The sequence below is a fragment of the Ixodes scapularis genome, unplaced genomic scaffold (genome assembly GCF_016920785.2).
Source record: "Ixodes scapularis isolate PalLabHiFi unplaced genomic scaffold, ASM1692078v2 PGA_scaffold10__122_contigs__length_95168666, whole genome shotgun sequence".
Lineage (NCBI taxonomy): Eukaryota > Metazoa > Arthropoda > Arachnida > Ixodida > Ixodidae > Ixodes > Ixodes scapularis.
Window position 1 is genome coordinate 85,565,326 of NW_024609836.1, and position 21,640 is coordinate 85,586,965.

General features: G+C 47.4%; 2 protein-coding genes across 2 annotated transcripts; one reads left to right on the plus strand and one right to left on the minus strand.

The window, feature by feature from the left end:
• Positions 1–316: 316 nt before the first annotated feature.
• On the minus strand, positions 317–11,922 carry LOC115319356 (serpin B4-like). The gene is made up of 4 exons (XM_029979296.2): positions 11,651–11,922; positions 6,769–7,000; positions 1,676–2,024; positions 317–805 (listed from the first exon to the last, which is right to left on the minus strand). The coding sequence occupies exons 1-4, from the start codon at positions 11,920–11,922 to the stop codon at positions 546–548; spliced, it is 1,113 nt and encodes a 370-aa protein (XP_029835156.2). The 3' UTR covers positions 317–545.
• Positions 11,923–19,363: 7,441 nt separating this feature from the next.
• Positions 19,364–20,036, plus strand: LOC120848262 (protein AIR2-like). The gene is made up of 2 exons (XM_040220223.1): positions 19,364–19,666; positions 19,800–20,036. Exons 1-2 carry the CDS (start codon positions 19,364–19,366, stop codon positions 20,034–20,036), a joined length of 540 nt encoding a protein of 179 aa, XP_040076157.1.
• Positions 20,037–21,640: the final 1,604 nt, after the last annotated feature.

Here is a 21,640-nt window from a genome sequence, read left to right on the forward strand (position 1 = left end):
TGAGCGCCACGGCGCGGAGCTTGGGAGTTTCGGTACTCTCTAAACCTATTCAGTATTCAGTGACTCTACGACTGACAAAGAGCGACCCGGAGAGTTGACACAGAAGCTGATTTGCCACAAGATGGTGGCTCATGGCGGCGATTTGAGGCAGCGATGATGAAGACGCACGCATCGCGTGACTTCTGCCGTAAATTCTAGAGCAGTAAACCAAAAAAATACTCGAATAAAGCGAGTTTTATTTCGGCAAAGTAGTAAAGAAATTAAAGGCAGTACTTTGATGGAGTATTCGACGACACCAGGAAATGCTAGACTCGAGGCTATGTCATGGGCCATCGTAACAAAAAACAAAAAATATCGTACTTTCTTGCATTGAGATTATGTGACATATGTGGGAACGTTGCTATTACTGTTCACTTTTTATTGGTCAAACTGATTAAAGAAAAGTCAATGATTTTTGTTCCTCGTTCTTCGCGGGACGATATACGTATACATGCTCTTCTGGGAGTGTGGATTGCGACGTTTTTGAAGAGCACGGGCGGCGCTGTTCATTGTGGCGCCTTGACGACTCCCACGAGCAACATCAAGTCGTCGCCGGGCCGTCGCAGAACGAACAGAAACGGCCGGGTAACCAAGAACTCGGCGTCCGCCTTCATATCTTTCGTCGGGGACGTCGTCTTGTCGTCGGTGGCAACGTTGCCCTGGTCCAGGACAAGTACCGCCTTGTGCACCACGTCGGAGAGGCGGACTCCACCGCCCGGTGCCAGTTTGCTAAAGTCGGCACTGTCCAGGAACGCCTGCTTGACACCTGTTAGGGTTGAACGAAAACTCGATCGAACTTCAAGTCACTCGTCATCATTAACACACACAAACGTTACCCGTAGTGCAGTTTTCTTTTTTTGCGAAGATGCGTTCATGACGTCACACGAGCATTGTAATCGGTCTTGGTAAAAGGACATGATGGTGACTACGCCTGTTCGGCGCCGTGGACCTTTATCGAAACACAAGGCCTTCGGATTAAGTTGTTGTTAACGGATCGTCGACCGGAGAAGCGACTGACGTTGGTATCTTGGTGTCTCCACGCTTTAGCATTGCGCCAGGCCTGATTCACTTTGAACGCGTCAGGAACGCGTTTGCAACGCCGCTGCGAAGTAAACTAGACGGCGTCGGTGAGATATACTTGTTATGGCCCTAGGAGAAAACATGTTTTAGTTTTGAGGTATTGTTGGATGCACCCACTCATGTTAAATGTGAAGCATGCGCAATATGCAGTCCCGAAGTGATTAAACAGGAGTGTGTGATTGTAGACAATGAGGTACACTCTCATAATCTCCTGCATCTACAGTGTCCCGCGATGCGCTCGGAATATCAACCCCTGAAGAAGAGCGAGTGGAAGAGGGGCCCCAAGGTCATGCAGTCTTAGAGGTAAGAAGACGACAGCCCTTTTGCAACTGAGACCGGATAGTCATTGGGGCATGACACGTATTGTTGCCTTTCTCATTTGCTGAACTCGTTAAATAAAGATCCATGATTGGTGTTACTATTGCGTCGCGGTGCCACAACACACGCGGACTCCTGAGAGTGACAAAAAAAATTGGGTTGTGTGTGTGTTTATACAGCCTTGAACTTGGTCTGCCTCACAGGGGCGACGGAACAGCGTGAACCGTGTGTAACTGACCCATCTTGAAGAGGTGCGTGTTAAGGACCACGTGCGAGTCGATCGTCATCTTAGGCAGCTCGACGCGCACAGTCTTCTGGCTGAGGCGCCCCAGGACCGTCTTGAGGAAGGCGGGGGACATCTTGGCCTTGAGCTCCTTCAGCTTGGCCACCCTGTCTGGGAGAAGCAGGAGCAGCGCCGTGTCTCCGCCCTTGTACGGGATCTCGAGCATCTTGGCCGGAGGCTCGGACATCTCTCCGAACAGGAATTGTCCCACGCCGCACACGCCATCCACCTCCACGCGGGTCGACATGGTCGGCGTGAAGCTGAGCTTGTCGGACATCTCCTGAAGCGGTGGCTCCAACAGGCCCTGCGCGTGAGTTCAAAAGAACACCTGTTAAGGCCATTATTCATGTTCGGCGAAGAGGTGATATGGAAGGACTCAACGCATGGATAATCGACCCTTTTCAAAACCGCATGAAGCAACACTGCCGGCCACCATTTCTTGTACAGGAAACCTGTGACTGGATCCCAGCTTACGAACGATGGTGGACTCAGTTGATTGGAGCATAGGCTACTATATGTGGCGCCCACTTTTGAAAAGGTCTATTCCCGACTGAGGAAATAGAAAAGGACAGCGAAACACTGACGTCTCTTTCGAGGCATCAATCGAGTTTTTTCCGAGGCTAGTGGTATAGATCACGAACATGGGGTACTCACTGGACGCCATATATTTGAGGGCGATGTTTAGAGCACATGCTCAGAACGAGCTCGCATTAATAGGCTGCTAAGACCTTCAATTTTGATGGTGCGGATGCAGGTTGCAAAAGAACTGCGGAAGGTCGCCGTCAGCAGGCACTCAGCAGTCGCACTCACAGCAATGGCCGCCAGTGAACACTCGAATAAAACATATTCATCCCCGCTACGGCGGTATACACCTGTCTTTATAGCTATAGGATATTTCTGTAACTCGGGACCCCTCCAGGACAAACTGACAAGCGCGTATCACGTGTGTCGCCTTTCCAGGCAAGATTCACTCTATAGGAAAAAGACAAGCGCCGAAAGACCAGGACAAGGTAAGAAGACGACAACACAAGGCGCAGACCAGGACAAGGTAAGAAGACGACAACACAAGTCTTCTTACCTTGTCCTGGTCTTTCGGCGCTTGTCTTTTTCCATTATGAACCAACTGGCCCAACTCACCATTTTGTTGCAATTCACTCTATAGTTCATCTCTAGATCTCCTTGTGCACTTCGAAGGTACTCTACGAGCCCGTAACGTTCACCCGACGGAATCCAACGTGAGCTCAACGCTTCCCAATGTCGAATCGGCGTTAGTACATCAGCCACTTGAGCGCAAATGGTGTGCAACGGTGATTAGCTCTGAATGGGAAGATGACGGAGGCAATTTGTTGCGCGATCGCCATCGGAACGTGCACTCGGCAGTCGAACCCGACGAACGCGTCGTTCAAATGACATGTCACCATTCCTGCTCCCATCAACAGGCAGAAGCGAGAGAGACACGCTGAGTGGCTCCTGAAACGATGTCATCCGGGCTCTTCGACGCTCGCCCGGACGCTCATAGACGATTCGGTCCTCGTTACTCGAGACGAGTATGGAGCAAACGATCACGTGGAGAGTGCCTGAGCGTCTGCCATCATCTTTCGCTCGAAGGCGTTCGTGAAAGACTTCCGTCTGTTCCCCTTGAGCTTTGGCAACCGTCGTATCGTACAATTTTTCGGATAATGTCGCCAGGACGAGGAAACGCCGACCAGGAAGCTTCAGAAAGAGTGACTTCGATCTCAAGTGCTCGATAAATTGCTGTAACGAGGTTTATGGACGCCATGTGTTCATAAACTTTTGCTACGAAGATTTATTAAAGCTACGGAGATTTATTTGACGTTACTCGGAGTTTATAAGGACCTGTACACGTTTGAGTATTTTAAGAAGCTTATAACAGCTCACAATTAATTTGTATCCTTATACGTCAAGCATCTTTCTTTTTAACGCGAATTGGCATTAAGTTTGTTATCTTTCCAGGTATTTGCCAACACTAACAGCTAGCCTAGTAACCCTGGAGCATGGAAGAAAAAGGAACGGGCAAACATAAAACTCAAAAGACAGCTTGTGACAATTTTTTTTAAAAATTAATATTGAAAAACAGCGGATAGCGGCAGCAATGTTGTGACAGTGTGTGTTTGGAGCTGGCGGGCATGGTGTCGTCATCTCGCAATCTAGGTTGGTTAGGTCACGAGGTCTGCGTATCCAATTTCGCGTGCTAGCTATACGTTCGAAATTCGCACTAATGGTAGAAGCGAAAAGGATCGCAGATCTCCCAGATGAATTTGTGCGTGTGTGGTTTACCGTGAAGTCAAGACAAATGAACGAGTTTGCGTGCTGGTTCAAATGATTTCTCCTATAGGAAAGAGACCTCAATTTAGCGGCCTGCAACTCACACGGAGGTTAAAGTCGTAGCCACGGAAGTATGAAAGTTAACAGAGACAATTGTACGCGTCGGTCGCCTCCCATAGAAGTGCTTGCAATTCATCAAAAAATATAAAGTGGAGGGAAGCAGGAGGATTCAGCGCATCCTGTGCTTTGGCAAATGTGCACTTTTTTTTTTTCCTTTGTGTCGAGTATGGTTCTCCGTTTGATCATCAAACTTTCTCTGGTTTTCTAAACCTCAACTCAGTTTCAACATCCCTCTCCAATTTCAGTCATGGGTGTGTAGGTCCACACTCGTAGCTCGCGATAAATTTTTAAACACCTCCGCTACCTGGCCAGTAGATATCTAAAAGCTGTCCAGAGGCATCTTTTTGTTCCGCAGCCCCGCCGCCTGTAATATTGCAAGGCGAAAAAAAAAATTTTGAAGTTGAACAAATGAACACGGGAAAAAAATCAGCATCAAGTTCCAAATTTGACCACCAAATTTGTGATATTCTATGCAGGGGGCAAGTCGTCTGCTTCTTATCAGGATGTTAGAATGACGCCGAGCTCTTATTGGCCGAAGTTGAAAAAAAAAAAAATAACGGGTAAACCTCAAAGCACCTAGCATTGAGATCTACCCACTATTTTTGTCTATCAGCCAATGAGCACTCGGCGATGTTCTGACTCACCTCAACTCTTGCGCAAAAAGCAGACGACTTGCTCGCCGCATTGCTTTCTTGGCACTTTACAGATGCTCAAGAACGCTGACTTTGTTTCACTCTGTAGACCAATTAACATGCGACATGACGCAGCTGCCTTCGACGCGGCGCACGCGCAGTGCCCACTTGGTATAGGGACTCGTTTGTCTACAGCGTGGTGGTCTATATGATACAGCAAAAGCTACGTATCGTATATGTGGCGGTAGCCGACGGGCGATAGGAAGTATATTTCGCTCTCTTGTGGGTTCGGCGTTAGGACACTAATATACAATCGAGTTACAAGATGAAAGAGTCTCGCTTCTTACTCGGAGTGACGTGATTTGCCGAGCCGAATGGCGTGGTGCTGCAAATCTAAAAAGAAAAAAAGAAAAAAACCGGGGTGCATAGCAGCAGAACGAACCGTGAGATGGCCTTCTAGGAAAACAAGGAGTTTCACTCGGGGAAATGGAGCGTGCTGGTAAAGTGGCGTGTTAGAGGAGAATTACATAAATCGCTCGGGACAGGCCGATACATCTCTCCAACTGGCAGCGCATTGTGCGCTGCCACTTGGAGGGATGTGTCGTCCTGTCCTCGTCATGACTTCAAACACCGTAAGACATTTTAGTAGATCGATTCGACAAGTCCCCTAATGATACTCGAAACACTGCCTGCGCCTTTGCGCGCGCAACGTATTTTAATCGACTATCGTTACTGAGGTTATCGCAACGATCTACTAAAACTCCCTAATATGCATCCACCCGCGTGTTATCGATCTTCACTCGTGAAGTACCGTGCATCACTCAACCACTTTTGGGGTACCTTGGCTCACTCACTTGAATTATTTATTTTTTATATACTTTTCTTTCGCATCCATCGTATCTTTGATTACAATTATTAATTTCCCGAAGAAGCATCGCCTGTACCAATCGCTGCGCGTTGCGGAAGGATAATTGAAGCACGAAGTATAGGAAGTATTCACTGGACGCCATATTTGAGGGCGATGTTTAGGGCGCATGCTCAGAACGAGCTTACATTAATAGCCTGCTAAGACCGGCAATCTTGTGGTGTGGAATTCACGTTGGAAAAGAACTGTGGAAGCTCGCCGTCAGCACGCGCTCAGCAACCACGCACACAGATATGGCCGCCAGTGAATACTCCCTATAGGAGCGTCCTCGTACATATCAACTCCCGCCGAACACGGTCGGAACTGAATGCTTTGGCAGACCTCAAGCAGGCTCTTTTTTCGATGCTACAAACGCTGGTGCAAAACAAGGCACGTGGGGGCTCGAGCGAAATCAATTTCCGAGGACCCGTTAGCGCGCCCGGCGCGAGCTTCAAAGTATCCTTTCGAGTGGCAGCGCGAGCTCCCTATTCCGAAGCGCGATTCCCTAAAGCTCTCCCCAATCAGGCGGAGTCGCGCAGGCGCTCTCGCGGCCGCGCTTGTGGACGGCGCCTCCACTTGCGAAATGAACTCTCGGTGCTGTTCGAGGAGAGCAGCAGCACCCGCGGGCGACGGCAGCACTTGGCCACCGCGCCGTCGTCTCTCGCCCGATCATCGATTGCCGGCGCGGCGTCGGCGTACGCCGTTTCACTGTGCGATGGACTACAGCGGGTGCTACGGGCCGCCCGTTACCGAAACTAGGTAACGAAATAGTCGTCAGTCTGCCAAAAGTAAACGCGGCACTAAAACTTGTTACCATCTTGCAACTTTGCATAATGCGAATTAATTTGTTTGAAGCGAAAACAGAATATTAATTAAAGCTAACGGCTAACGTAATTTGAAAACCTTACCAGTAACGAGGGTATACATACAAGCCGTTACTCCAAACACTGAGTTTACGCTAATCAAAGGCCGCGGGACGCAACCAGGCACGCGTCGACGTGCGGGACGTCAGGTGATGCTTTCCCGACGTCGGATTGGCCGGGATGTCCCGTAGCCTGCTCCGCGGTCCGTGCTAAGCTGGAACGGAGCAACGGCGGCGCACTCGCCCTGAAGTAGAAGGCGCTGGCGAGCATCATCTTGGACGACGGGTCGATGGCGTCGGGACGTAGCAGCCCGGCCAGCCGGCCGCCGGTGGCGTGCGACAGCCAGCCGTTCACGGCGTCCGCAGACGACTCCGGGCTCGTGCGCAGGTCGGTCCGCGTCACGCCGCACCGGAACCGGGACTCCAGGCTCTTCACGAAGTTCTCGTCCAGGTGGACGCCCTTGTCCGTGAACGCCCTGCACCACCGCCAGCCGCCTTGAGGGATACGCGCCTGTATTCGCACAATTACGTTGGACTACGACAGACGGGTTTATGCAGAACGCAAGTTCGTCTGCTTCTTTTGTAGGTGTTGTGGTGACGTCAGAATGTCGAGCACTGAATTCTCTGATTGGCTCCGATTAGAAGGATAGTAGGTGGACCTCCATGCAGCTAGCATTGAGGTCTACCCACTATCCCTCCACCAGAGCCAATAAGAGTTCGGCGTTCTGACGTCACCACAACACCTACAAAAGAAGCAGACGAACTTGCGTTCCGCATAAGCCTCTTGTGACTGCTTAGGACCGGCTGCGCTAATGCGCAGGCAGGCAGTTCTAAGAGGCTTAAGACTGGCGCAGTTGGTAGGAGTCCAGTGTGTGATCCAGCCTCTCCGGTTGTAAGCAGTTGCGATCGTGTGCTCCAGCCTTAAGACGCGCCTGTGACTTCATCACTTCCCTGCTAAACATGAAGACAGCACGGCGAGCACAGGCGCGACACGGAACGCCATTAATAAGTGCGCTGTTTAGAGCACATGCTCATAACGAGCTCGCATTAATACGCTGCTAAGAGCGGCAATTTTCATGGCGTCAAATGCACGTTGCAAAGGAATCTGGCGAAGCTGTCTGTGAGCACGCGCTCGGCAGTCGCGCACACAGCTATGGCTGCAACGAGTACTCCCTTTTCACTGGACGCCATATTTGAGTGCAGCGTTCACATGGGCATGCTCAGAACGTGTTCACAATTATAGGTTCCCAAGAGCGGCAACCTTGATGGTGTGAAATGAATGCTGCAAAAGCTTTCTAGAAGCTCTCAGTCAGCACGCACTGAGCAGCTCAACACTCCGCTATGGTCGCCAATGAATACCCCTTTCGCTCTTTCTTCGTGAGTTGAAACGTGGCGGCGCCAGTGTGCAAATAGCCCTCCACCACCTCACTTCTGAATTGGACGGCGGGTTTCGCAGTATTTTCGAAATCAAATATACACTTTATCTTCTTGAAATGGCCGCTTACGGCACCGTTAGTCTTAATATTCAATCTCATGATTCAATAATGGCGAGTAAAGAAATTAGGAAATATACGTGAAGCTGAAGGTTGCCAGGGCTACCCAATAGATGGTGTCACTGAGTTTGTTGCCAAACAAAAAAATACCGAATCGACCCCTTTCGAAATACTGGCCTCCGTGCGCAGTTGTGGAATACCTGCACAACGGTGGACTAAAATGGCAATGTCATGGCACGCTTTATGCGTTTGGTTGGACTAGAAACCAAAGATCACCCTCAAAAATGGTGGTTAGCGCAGTGGCGCTGCACTTTCGACACCCTTTGACTGGCTTGTCGGCTCCTATGGTTGGCCGCGCTCCGATGTTCGCCATCTTTTGGAATGACTTGCACGTTCCACGATGTCAGTTGTTCCGCCATTGTGCAGTGGTTCCGACCTTCCATTAATCGGCACGTAATGTACGAAAGGGGTCCATACACAGTTTGCGCAAGGGCGCAGCCATCTTGAATGTCGTGCACTTCTTGCATACACGGTAAAACCTCGTTTTGATCTCTTTAAGCCGCTGGAGGGTGTTTACGAAAATTGCGCGATTGTCACAGATTCTAATTTTGTCTTACCTATATTTTTTCGCGTATTCCAAATTGAAAAGTTCTTTTTTTTTTTTTTTTTTTCGCCCTGCAAACCGCATACGGAACCCACATGGCATGAAAACGAGAGGAACCAGAAAACGTGTATAGAAGAATCCCAACGAATGCCATGGTTAGGCCATGGCCGCCTATTGTTCAGCCTGCTCTCTCCGTGTTCTACAGGAAAGTGAACTTACAGCCGTTTGTTTAAAGCGTCACCGAGTGCTTGAAAAACTCAGGACGTGGATTAATACGAGATAAAATGTCTTCTAGGCTGTAAGCATTTTTATGCACCGATGGAATTGACAGGCATTCGAATAATAGTTTGGAATCTCCACTTTCCCTGGAGCAGATGAAATTGGAAGAGCTGCAGTTCCAAGTTGTTTTTGCCTCATCAACCTTACAGCTCGGACCTCGCGCCATCAGACTTTTGGCTGTTTTCCAAGATAAAAGGAGCATCTGAAAGGTACACGGTTTGCGTCGAAGGAGGGCTGCAGTGCGCCGTTGGTTTCTTCAACAGCCGCCTTGAATCATCTACGACGGCATGAGTAGAGTAGTGCACCGATGACGGAAGTGCATCGATCGCCGCCGTTGGGGACTATATTGAAACTGGGAAAGATTCCAAACTTTCATTCGAATAGATTTCGCTTGCATCACCGAACAGAAAAGTTACAGCCTTTATAGGAGGCAAGACTTATTGATCACCCGTTTCGCTCTTCGTCATTCGGCGTCCTGATTGGCTAGTTTTACAGTTTCAAGGAGCGATAATAAGATGCACGGCGCTCGACTTTCCTAAGCTGTATTAGTGGCAGCCGGAATAGTTCCAATGGATATCCCTCTAATTAGTTTAGCCAATCAGAACGGCCACCTGTATTATGCGTGTTGTGCCCAGGGTTCTGTGTTTTCGGGGTTTATTTTTCGTCGAATTCGGAGGGTGTCTCTCGGAGTTTATTCTTGTTTTTGTTTCATTTTTTGTCCCTAATTTAGAGTTTATTTTTCTTGGGTTTTGAATTATTTGAAATTCAGCGTTTAAATTTAGTGCGTTTCTTATTTTTCAAAAATAAAAACATAATTCATATTAAAGTGTAAAAATCTGCTAGACAAAAAGAAACACGCGCTCGTATTTAATAATAATTGTTTAGCTGAGTTTGATGTTGGCGCCCTTGCTATTAACAATACTTATAAGTCCCATGAAGACAAGTTTTGCTTCGATAAGCATCGAAACCTTACAATCACTAAACACCTGGAGGTAGTCGCTGCATGGGAAGCTCGTTTTCATTTAAACTTATTCTACCAGCCTGCTCCGCGGCTGCGAGGAGTGGAATGGCAAAGGGTACAATGCAGATAGAAGCTTTAACGCTCAACTGCACCCTCCCCTTCCCGTTTTGAAATTTGTGTGGTTCATAGCTTCCAGACTGCTACAGAAACAACCACCTCCTTTCTCCAAACCGGAAAATGAGGCCTTCGTCTTGACCTAAAAGTGCGATGACCCGTTGTCCTGACAAGATCAACGGTAAAGCCCATTTTGACAATGATCCAGGATTTGAATGAAAAGTGGAGCAGCATTTTCTCGGGGACCATTGACCCTGTACTCTGAATCTCTGACCAAACATAATCATAAAAAAATTTAGTTTATTATTATGTATTTTTCATTGGAACATCGCATTTTGGGATTTATGAGAAGTTCGAATTGATCGAAATTTTACCGACGAGTGTTTCTCGGGGGGTTTTCGAATTTCTCCGAAAACACGTAATTATAATTGTGCTTCATTGTCCATGCAATTACCGTATGGTCATAGGTGCGTGATATTAGTGGCCCTTCTCATTGGGCAGACTTATCAATGATTGTTTTGCTATAAGAGATGCGCAGGATTTACATAAAACTCCTGCCAGAACGAGCATTTTTAAACTTTACATCAGATGAATGTCCAGTCGCGGGGCACTTGCAGATTTGTCGACGTCTTGCTCTCGCATAGTGAACGCTTAATTTCATTTGTGTTTTGCTTATAAACGTTACTCACTTCTTTAGGCGAAAGTAACGCGTCGTTGTCTTTCCTCCTTATTTATCCTAAGAGTGTTTATTGATTCCATAACTCTTTGAAGCAATCTATAGTCTGTTGCAAGCTAAGAACGAAGTGCGAGCCGCGAGGGTAAGACGGGCCGGGGAGGAGGAAGCAGACAAAACGCTAAAGAGAGAAGGAGGTTTCCCCATCTCTTCTCCAGCGTTCCGTCTGCTTCCTCCTCCCCGGCCCGTCTTATCCTCGCTTTTCGTTCTTAGGTTGCAACGGACTATAATCAACTGTCGTTATGGGTTTTCCCTTCGAAGCTACCCTATACCATATACTCCCACAAAAAAGCGGCAAAAAAAAAAAAATAAAGACGTGTATTTAAAAACACTAAGTGACAAACCAGGATAGATGAATTTACATGAATGAATAGATGCACGGTGGATTTTTTCTTGGATCGGGCGGCGGCTAGCTTGTATTGAATAACCAGACATTATTAGTACCACATTAATTACTTTTTTTGTCAATTTCAGGGCAGTTTCTGCCCATCATTCTTTCTGTTATAACAACCACTTCCTTAACCTTGCCTTCCTCTGTTCTACCCTTCACAAACCCTCCTATTTTGTCTTGACGCCGCCTCGGTGAATCCGAGGCGGAGTGCCGGCCTACGAATCCCCAGGTGGCGGGTTCGAATCGTGCCCGATGTGCGCTCAATTCGACTGAGGCTTATTGCGGAGATGGCGATGCGTAACCGAGATTTCGGTTGCACGTCAAAAGAACCCGATGGGGTCGAAATGAATCCTCAGTCCTCCGCGTTGCAGATGCCCCTCGTTAACTTAACACGCAAAAAAAAAAAAAAAAAAAAAAGAAATGATCGTTTAGGTTTTACAACTGACCCAATCAGTTGTTAAACCTAAACAATCATTTCTTTTTTTTTTTTTTGCGTGTTAAGCTAATCGCTGCGCCCCCTGTCGGTCGGTTGCGGAAAAAGGCGTGCGAACCTGTGGACAAGGCTAACTTCGGCGCCAGCCACGGGCTTGGAGAAGGCCAGCTGTAGCTTGAGGACGGCCGTCTGGAGGTCCGCGCCCTTGGCTGATCCCAGGGCGCTCGTCAGCTGGGATGCTGTCTCGCCCTTCGCGCACGCCGTGGCCGTCGCCAGCGACGACGCCGCGGCGGCCGGGCAGAGCGCAACGGTGGAGTCGCTGCTCGCGATCACTTCCTTGAACAGCGCCAGGCCGAACTTGGTCAGAGCCTCGGACGCCGGGTCGCCCATCTGGTTGGCCGGCTTGCTCACTGAACATGCAGGAAGCCGGCGGCACCAATTCTGTCTGCCATCCGGAAAATTTGGCAGACGCCGGTTTTTTTTCAGCGTCTGGCGGCAGACATGACAGTCGTGGACGAAAAAGCCTAGGCGAGCGCGTTGCTTACAAGGAGCGCCATCTATGGGAAGAAAGCTCAAAACAAGAACTAAAACTTTTACCTGTGTCGGCAATCTGAACTTTTGCTGACCCCCCTGTCTCAAAAGGGGTTAGGTACCGCCAACTAACTAACTAACTAACTAACGTTTAGCGAGGCTTCCGCGGCTTTTCAACTTTTGTCGGTATTACCCGCTTGACTTGCTGCCGCTGAGTAGATGCTGATTTCAGCTTTAACTCAGCGGCAAGTAAAGTTAAGCGTGGTCGAGACCACCGGGTCGGCATCTTGAACGGTCTTGGAATGGAGAGCGTGCTGGTAAGGGTAATATAAATAAAGGGGAGAACATAAAAGACAAGGACGAAGCGTCTTGTCCGTCCTTGTCTTTTATGTTCTTCCCTTTACATTGAACGATCCGTTTTCGGACGTTTGATAATAGGCTCGAGAGATGAATGACGGGATAAACGGGTTTTACTTTGTTTCGCCAAGCAGTACAACTATCGGTGCTGATTCAACGATTGTTTCTTGACCAAGTGGGAAGCAACGACAAATATAGAACAGCCGCTGAGACGCCGCTCGTTCACACAAGCCTCGATGATAGATCTCAGCTTTCTTAACCCGGGGCCACACTGCTTATACATCATACAAACGATAGCCTGCCAGGCATCAGTCATCAGAATATCCGTGGTTTGAACGCCGCGTGCCAAGCTTCCTTTTTGAACTCGTTGCCACGCGGCATTTGAGGCATACATCTCGTGGTGATTTGCATTCGAATCTGTTTGCAGACTGTCTTTTGTATGATGGGCAATAGGTATGATGTATAAGCAGTGTGACACCGTATGTAGATAGCACTTAAGAGCCACGCGTTGGCCCTGGGCCTTTTCATATTGTCCTACACGTTACTGAGTAACTAAATACCATTACTCGCTAGTCACTCAAATTAGCAACTAAGTACGCTACTCGCTACTGCTATTCAAAGGAAGCCCGTTACCTCAGCTTGAAAGTAATGCGTTTTTGTCTCGTTACTCTCAATATGTCACTATTAGGAAGCGCTAGCCACTTCCAATATTTATCGTCGTTATTAATTCCGTGCTTTTTAACGAGTTAATTCAGGGATACTGCGGCTGTACACAGATACCTTGTCCACATTTGTTTATGGTCTATCTAGCGTTTTCCGTCCTGCAAATTGCAGGCGCAAGCTAGCGTGAGGACTAGGTTGCGTGCTTGTGTGGTACACGTTCCGCTCCTGAAACAGGTAAATACCGTAACATCAAAAAGTAACGAAAACACTTTACTCGCTCCTTCTCTCGAAAAGTAACTAGGTCGTTACCTCGTTACCCAAAAAGTAACTAACGCGCTACTCGTAACGCGTTCTGATCGGCAATGACCACCAGGAGAAGTGTCGGATACACCGGTTCGCTCTGCGATAACAGCTGACATTCATCTAGTTCCGTGAACGCTCCTTCGCTCCTGGTTCGAAATCACCCATCCGGCAAATCTGGCGGATGCCGGTTCGCAGAGTGGTCGCAACCGCTCGGCAAGTGTGACAGAGACGTGCTGCTTCGGGCCGCGTGCACGACCACCATCCAGTACACTTGGCATGCGCTGAAATCCTTTCAGCATTAAAGGCTGAACCGCATGTAACCAATATAGCGAGCGACGAGGCGAGCGACAGCAACAAGCGACGAAAGTCGGTGACGAGCGACGGAGATTTCTTGCTATCGCTCGTCCCACCGTCGCTCGGCTTATGGATTTCTAGAAAACGTCACTCATCGCCTTGGTCGCTCGCTCCCTTCGCTTTCGTACGGTTCGCCTCGTCGCACGACTGACCGAGCGACGGTGAAACGGGTCGCCGTCGCTTGTCTCGTCGCTCTCCAAATCGCTGACATGCGGTTTATATACTTAAAAATGGTTTCACGATCAGGTTTCGACCCTTCAGGAAAAGAAGCCAGGTCTCCTTGGAGGAATCGCCACATCTGGCGATCTCTCCGTAGGTGAGATGAGCATCTTAGCCCTTTGCATCGGGCAGCGGCTAGCGCGACATCAGGGATTGCCCGCGAACTCCTTAGCGGTGGTGGAGTGTTGCGCTGCAAAGCTTGCAGGGGGCCACAGAAGTCAACCGAACAAAGCTTTGTATTGTTTGTTTTGAAGCATGCATTAAACTGTCGTTAAATCGGTTCAAATCTAGTTGATGCTGTGCTACTTAGTAAAGGCAGCTCTTTACTGTTTAGCTTGTACTGGCTGTGCTAGCTTATATTTTGGCACTCCTGCACAGGGGTGTAGTACCCCTGCTTCCCCCCCCCCCCCCTCACTAAAACAAAAAAAAAACTTTTTTTCTTTTAACTTGGCAGCAATCTTCCCCTTTAAAGTCATATGATGCGTGAAATGCAGTGATTAAGAAGTAATAACTTTCAGTTGTTTAGAAGGCTATATATCTTGAATAGTATAGGTCACGTCACGTCGTGTCACGTAAAGTATACATTCCGCTAAATTTAGCGGGGAAACTGATTTGGTGTATAGGTCATGTGGCGTCAATCTTTCCGCAAAATTTAGCGGGGAAACTGAATTTGCCTATAGGTCCAGTGACGTCAGGCCACGTGACATCATATTTCCCGATAAATTTAGCGGGAAAACTGAATTCGTTTCATGGGTCACGTGACATCAATTTTCCCTTTAAATTTAGCGGGAAACACACGGACGGACGGACGGACAAAGTTTTGGGATTGGGGGGTAGCGTTAAAAAAGCATTTCGTGCTTTAAAAACTTTTCTCGTTACTTAATTCAGAAGCCACTAAAGCATGTTACTTGCTTCCTTTTGCAAAAAAAAAAAAAAAAAAAAAAATTTGCGAAATTAATATATTTTTTTTATTGATACAAGTAGCTACAACGAAGTGACCGGCTATGGTTCTGAAACCCCAATCACGCTGAGGATGTCAAATATTCGCGACCTTGTGGCAGCGTTAAGTTTGAGTAGGAGAAGCACTGCGCTTCCGATACCTCCTATAATATCTACGTATTCGTGGTCCTGGCTTCCTACCTAGCCATCGTAGACCTAGCGTAGTTCAACCTGACTCGCGGATGTTTTATGTGTCCAGTTTCAAGCATCGGGCAGGCGCCGACTCTAACAGTGGTAACAGCTAAAACCATTAAAAAAAATGTAAAAAAAAACTCGCTTTTTTATTTATTTTTTTTTTATTTGAGCATGCACCAACGAGGCAACATATCAAAAGCCGGATTCCCACCGATGGGTTCAGCTTCTTGTTTTTTCAACGTCAGCAACGATTCAACAACCGATACAAGACTACTTTCTCTTTTCTGCTCCACTGTTTTATCACGCCACTGTTTTGCTTCCTCTCCTTGTCGTTACTACTGTAGACGGCAGCACGTTCAGCGCGTGTAACTATACTCGTATAGCATGTACCTTGGTGCTTCGGAAATTTAGCAAAAGCTCTATTAAAGGCGCCTTGCAACAACTTTTTGACTGGTTTTTAATTTGCACCGATCCTGAGCGCACTGAACGTAGTAACTTAATGAAACTTTTATTTTCTCAAATTTCACTTTATTTTAAAAGTTATAGGCAAATTAGGATTACAAGAACAAGCAGAAAATAACCTCCTTCATGACGTCGTAGGTCATGGCTTGAGTGGCCCTGAACTAGAGGAGGAATAGTGAGCTCATCGAGCGCTCACGGCCGCCGCACTCCGTGTCGATGGCTCGAGAGGGCGCCACTAAAGCACGTGTTGGATAGGCTGTATGAAGCGGGCGGCCAGGGCGGCTCGCATTGCATTTGCTGCGCGATTAAAGACTAATTCGGCATAACATTTCATTGGCCACAAACGACAGCAAACACGGGATAAATATCAGTTTAGAACGGGAGCCACTTCGCGCTGCCATACCGCCAAATGGCAAAATCGCCAGCCAAGCCCACGCCGAAAGCCTTCGGAACGCTCGGAACCGGTCGGATCCTCGAGCCGGTATACGACCGCAGCGCTGCCGCGTACATCCGGTACCTCTCTACGCTCGCCGTTCGTGGGTGCCTCATCCCACGAGCCCTTTCTAGTATGCGCCGTTTTTTCCGCCGCTTGGTGGCGGGTATGTCGACGGGTCATTTCTTGTTTCCGTACTTTATAAACTGCCCTTATTTCTTTTCTGATCTAAAATACTGAACAAAAGCTACTTTCATACATAATTGAAACGGTTCGCGAGACTTATATTTTGTATCTCGACTAAAAAAAAAAATATTGTAGTGGTTTTGACCTTTAGTAAGCCCAGGATTAAAGACGTCACATATCGCGTGCTTTTGGCAACGCGGGTCGCCCTCGTAGGTGGAGGAGGTTTCCGCGTCGTCCGGTTAAAATATGACGCACTGATATTTAGTTACTCTCTCCGTGCCCGCTGGCTTGCCCCAACCCCAAGAGACGTGGAAACCGCAAGAAAGGTAGACGCCTAAATAGGATTGCAGGGCCCCTTTAGGACGCAGTATACTTCCGCGTGCTATCAATACCCGACCGGTTGTGTCAAGGCAATCCACTAAAGTGTCGTTGCCATGCCGACAATTTCCGCATTCATTTAGGCTTAAGAATGGCCAGAATCCAAAGACTATTAAACAAATGCGGCGAGGTCATTGATTATGTTTTGCAATTTAAATGAGGTAAGGCAAAGCGAAAGCCTCCTGCACCATCGATTGCTGACAAACGCGCCCGATATTGCAGCTACTACGGCATATTAGTTCCAAAGCGAGCGACGCTCACTTGCAGAGGAAATCGCCATGTTTTCCAGCCGTCCTTACTCTGCCGGTCACGTGACCTAAAATTTCGCCTCGTAGGGAAATGGTGGTGTTGGTGTGTCTCTCCGGCGTTGTGTGAACGGATTAGGGGAGGAGGGAGAGGGGGACAGCTTATCGGAAGGAGAAGGTAATGAAGGGGGCGTGAAAACGATGGAGGAAGAAAGAGAGAGACGAGGCGGCGGCGTCATTTGCCCCACTTGTCCAGAGTAGCCGACCAATACCAGATAGAAGACAAGGCCTGCTCTTCCCCCACCCTCCCCTTCTACCCAAACGTCACTAATGGTGTATCCACGCGGCGTCGCCAAGGCGGACTTAAGGACTCCCGTCGAGCTCCCGCGCGTCTTGGGAGTGGGATCCACTAATGATGACGTCATACGCCGGCCTTGTTCTTCCAGCTGGTAGTGGCCCCGCCACCACTTGCGTCGGGCCTCGTCCATCACGGCCGCTTTTGGCGCCCAACGCGGGGTGAGAGGGCGAGGAGGGTCAGCGGAGAAACGCAGGGGAGGGAAACAAGTTGTTGGTGTGTACGGCGCCCTCCGGTTTTACGATACATTTCTCACTCAGTCGGCGCTCTGTTCCAGCTTCTTTTGTTGTTTGTCTCGTCCGCTGTTTCTTTGTTTCTTCGTTTGGAGCGTCGGATTTGTTGGCCCCGCTGAACCGCAGTTTTCACAGCCGATTGAAATGGGAGAAGTTTGTTGGATATCTCGATCGACACAGGAGCGTTAAGGATGACTGGAGTCGAGATTGCTATACCGGGTGATCAGAGTGATATCTACGATGGAGGACCACGTGTCGGAAAGTGTGTTATGTCGATCTTAAGAAAGGAGTTTATCCGCGAATAAACGTTTTAGAGAAAATTCTAATGTATCCACTCGCACACACACACGCATGCAAATTGTACACGTACGTGCGCAGTGTTGGATAAAGTATATCTAAAAAAGAACTTGGAGTAAAGTACAAAGTAAATGAGAGGTCATGTGTACTTCATGTAAGTACACCGGACGCAATGCAGTTGAAGTAAAATACCAGAAATTGAATGTAGGTTTAAAGAAAAGTACAAGTACTTTTTAACGCAAACTTTCATGGTTCCCTTTCATTCGGGATCCGAACAAAATATGGACCCAGACAAAATGGTCCCGAGCGCAAAGCCGGACCAAATGGTCTTAGCGAAATGGTCCTAGGCAAATTTTGAGGCATAGTTTGCTTGCTCTCCGCGGGTTAGTCGATTGCTTGTACTTCCTGTAAATTGAATATAGAAAAGAAAAGAAAAAAAATGTTTTTCTGAATACTCAAGAAACGTTATTCATTTTAGACTTTATATATTCAGTTCAAAACACGTTGCATTATGCCAGTAGCTGAGCCTAGAAGAAAGAAAAAGTATACTGTAAAAATAATATACAAGTGCATTTATCGAATAATATGTGGCTATAATATTTGACATATTCAGCGCGAGAAGAAAACCGTTGTACCATAACACGCCATCACACACACACAGACACACAAAATATAAAGTTTCATGTTTATAGAGCGTAAGGTACGTAAGCCCGCCTTTGAGGAGCAGCGACACTGGTTTACGCTGTAGTATAGAAAGTTTATCATTGCAGTACCGCAGCTAGCGTGCGGTCTTTGAAGTGCATCACGCAGTGTCGATACACGACCACACTGATGCCATCACAAAATATGTAGTATGTGGCATGATAGTGTCTGATGCATCATGTGCATGCGTTTTCTTGCAGCGCCATTACCCCTACTACGTTTTACTAAAGTCACAGTGCAGCCGACGCTACGGGCTGAGAGGACCAATCATGCAGTGCTGAAAACAAAGCGTATTAATTGTAAAAATAGTCAGAGTGCAGGCGAGCTGGTGTAGGTTGAACATGATTGTAAACCTGAGACATGGGGCAGAAAAGAGAACACAACACGAGGTAGTAAAAAAGGAGGCAACGTCTCAAGGAGGCAACCTTGAGACGTTGCCTCCTCTTTTTCTACCTTCTGTTGTGTTCTCTTTTCTGCCCCATGTCTCAGGTTTACAATCATGTATTAATTGTGTTTGGCGACTTTTTGGGCATGTTATTACCGGCTGGTCCTTGCGCTTTTAGTGTGCGCGTGTGTATTTGTCTAGTGACTTCCAAGCTCCTGCTTCGCACAGCGCTGACACACTGAAATTAACTTTTGGGCTTTTTTAATCCTTTCCCAAAATATATCACAAAAACCTTAAATACATCAAAATATACAGTACACATATGTTGAATAAAGTTTCAATGTAGCAGTTCACTAAAATTTCAAAGAGCGTTGAAAGTGTCATCACATCACTGACGACCAAGGAGCCTGCGGCAAGACACGTTTTATTGACGCACAGTTGCGGATGCAAGAAGGCAAGGAACACTGTTTGCCTGCTTGTATATTCACCGTCGCAGAAGGTGGCGACAAGGCTTTGCCTCTTTTGAAAGCATCAAGTTTTAACGTCCATATTTCGAAAGGCGATGTAGCAGCCAGAGGCGCCTGGTGTGCAGAAATGTCTGAAACCGCTATCAAGCGAAGGATGACGGATCTTCTGGAACCGATCAAAGCGGAAGATGCACGAAGAGGACCTCAGCTTTGCCCTGATGTGTGGAGGAGATACCACCTTACAACAGAGGACGGTCGTATCATACGAGCTCCTTTCAAGACGCGGTCAATAGAGGAACGCTACTGCTACAACTGCGCAGGCCAAGGCCACCTTGGTCACCAATGCCACATGAAGAAGAGGGGCAATCCAGGTACGGCCTTCTTCATTTCTTACGACGCCCCTCGCGAGTCTCAACATCAGAGTATAACAGTCAGAAGGAAAGTGGCGAGCCCCACCGAACAAGCAAAAAGGAGGCAAGGGCAGCCGCAAACCGGTGCACAGCGAAGGCGCGTCGGCAAGAAGACAACTGAGGGAACGACCTCACCACAATACGAATCCCCAGCACCAAAACAACGACGGAAGCTACGACAACAAACCTTCCGTGAGCAACGGCGGAGGCTTGAGAAAGAAGAAAAAGAACAAGAAGTCGCACTGCAGCGGAAAATCGATGCGGCTTTCTAACGACGCCTACCGCATTGAGGATATACTTGGCCACAAGCGGATTCAACGTTTCTACACGTCGACAGCTCCCGTCGACAAGCTGAAACGACTCAACATATTTTATGTTGACATTGAATAAGAAACATCAAGTGAGGACATTTGAATTTCAGGATGGCCGAGTGTTAGCGCTCTCGCAAAAGAAGACGACTGACCCCAAGCTCGCAACACCCGTCGTGTGGCGCACTGCTCTTTTTTCTGGGCAGGCGTACCCGCCAGACGTGTATTAAACGCAGCCTTTTAAACCTTCACTGTTCCCCGTTTCCCATGTCGAGGCTCTAACACATGCTTCTTCTTACATATACTTACACTTAAATCTCCCCTTTCTATTCTTGACAGACTTGTGCCTATCTCAAATACTCTACTCAAGATACTGTATTTCAAATACTTTTTGAAGTATCTTTGTATCTTGGTATACATTTCTGAGTGTCCTGTACTCATTATCTCAAATACATTTTTGACACTCCGCCATTTGCCTAGCTTTTCGGTATGAAGTGGCGTGGGCGTGGCACGAGCAAACGTGAACACTGTTTCGAGCAACCAAATCTTGTTGATAGCTCCGATTAGCTACGATGACTTAGATTGAGCTCGTGAAAAGATCGCTTTCGAGCCGATTGCGCCTCATATTTCACCCAAAAGCTCGTACAACAAAGGTTTTTTTTTCCCTCGCCTTCCCAAAGGCACCTTTTGTTTCCCAGAGTTTCTCCCAAAAATCCTCAAAGAAAAGGGATGGTTTTACGGAAGTAAAGATTGCCACAAAGAACGGGAAGCAACCCACGACAGCAATGCAGATTGAGTGTCAAGGAAAGACCAAATAAAAAACAATGAGAAATAAACACAAAAATAATTTTTTTTTGTTGCTTGTATATTTGATTTTGGTACGGCAAAAAGTCAAGGTTTTTTCTTTCTTCTTTTTGTCATCAGTCTGGCACTTATTGCTCTTGCGAACACAGTCTGTAAGTGAACATTGATAAGCAGAGAACAGGACAAGAAACGAACTACAAGCAGGATGACCTCTCAAAATGACAAGAAAGTGTCCCCCAAAGTTGAGAGCCTTTCTGAACGGAACCTACTTGGAGAAGGTGCGAGTCGACCACTGCCGTGGCTATTATGTGTGCTCTCTTTGTTATCCATTCACTCATTTCCGTATCCGAAGCTCGTTTATAGTGATTTCCCCATATAGGGAATATGGATTGTAGTTAAACGATGCGCCTAAGGTGTGCCGCAGGACGTGATATTCAACAATTTCATTATAACTGAATTTGTTTTTGGCCCAGAAATGATTTTTGACAAGTATCAGTGATATCCTGCTCCTTATATGGTTAGACTGCACAAAATAACCCTACGTTTTTGTTTTGTTTTTCAGATTTATGTTGTTGCGTGCTAATAAACCATTCTGGTAAACCAGATTTGCGCAGCTGTATAATTGAGTTTGTAACTGACGTCAATACCAACTGTGCAATGCGGAAGTATCTTCAAAAGTAATTGAATTACATTTCTATGTATTTGTACTCTACTCAAAATACTTTACAGTGAAAGTAACTTGAGGAGTATTTTAAATGCTTTATGAAGCAGGTATTTAGTAACTTAAATACTTTTATTGAGTATCTTGTCCACCTCTGATTCTTGCACACAGTTTTTCCAATTTTTGAGGCGCTGAGAGTAGTACCGGTACTACATGTTTTT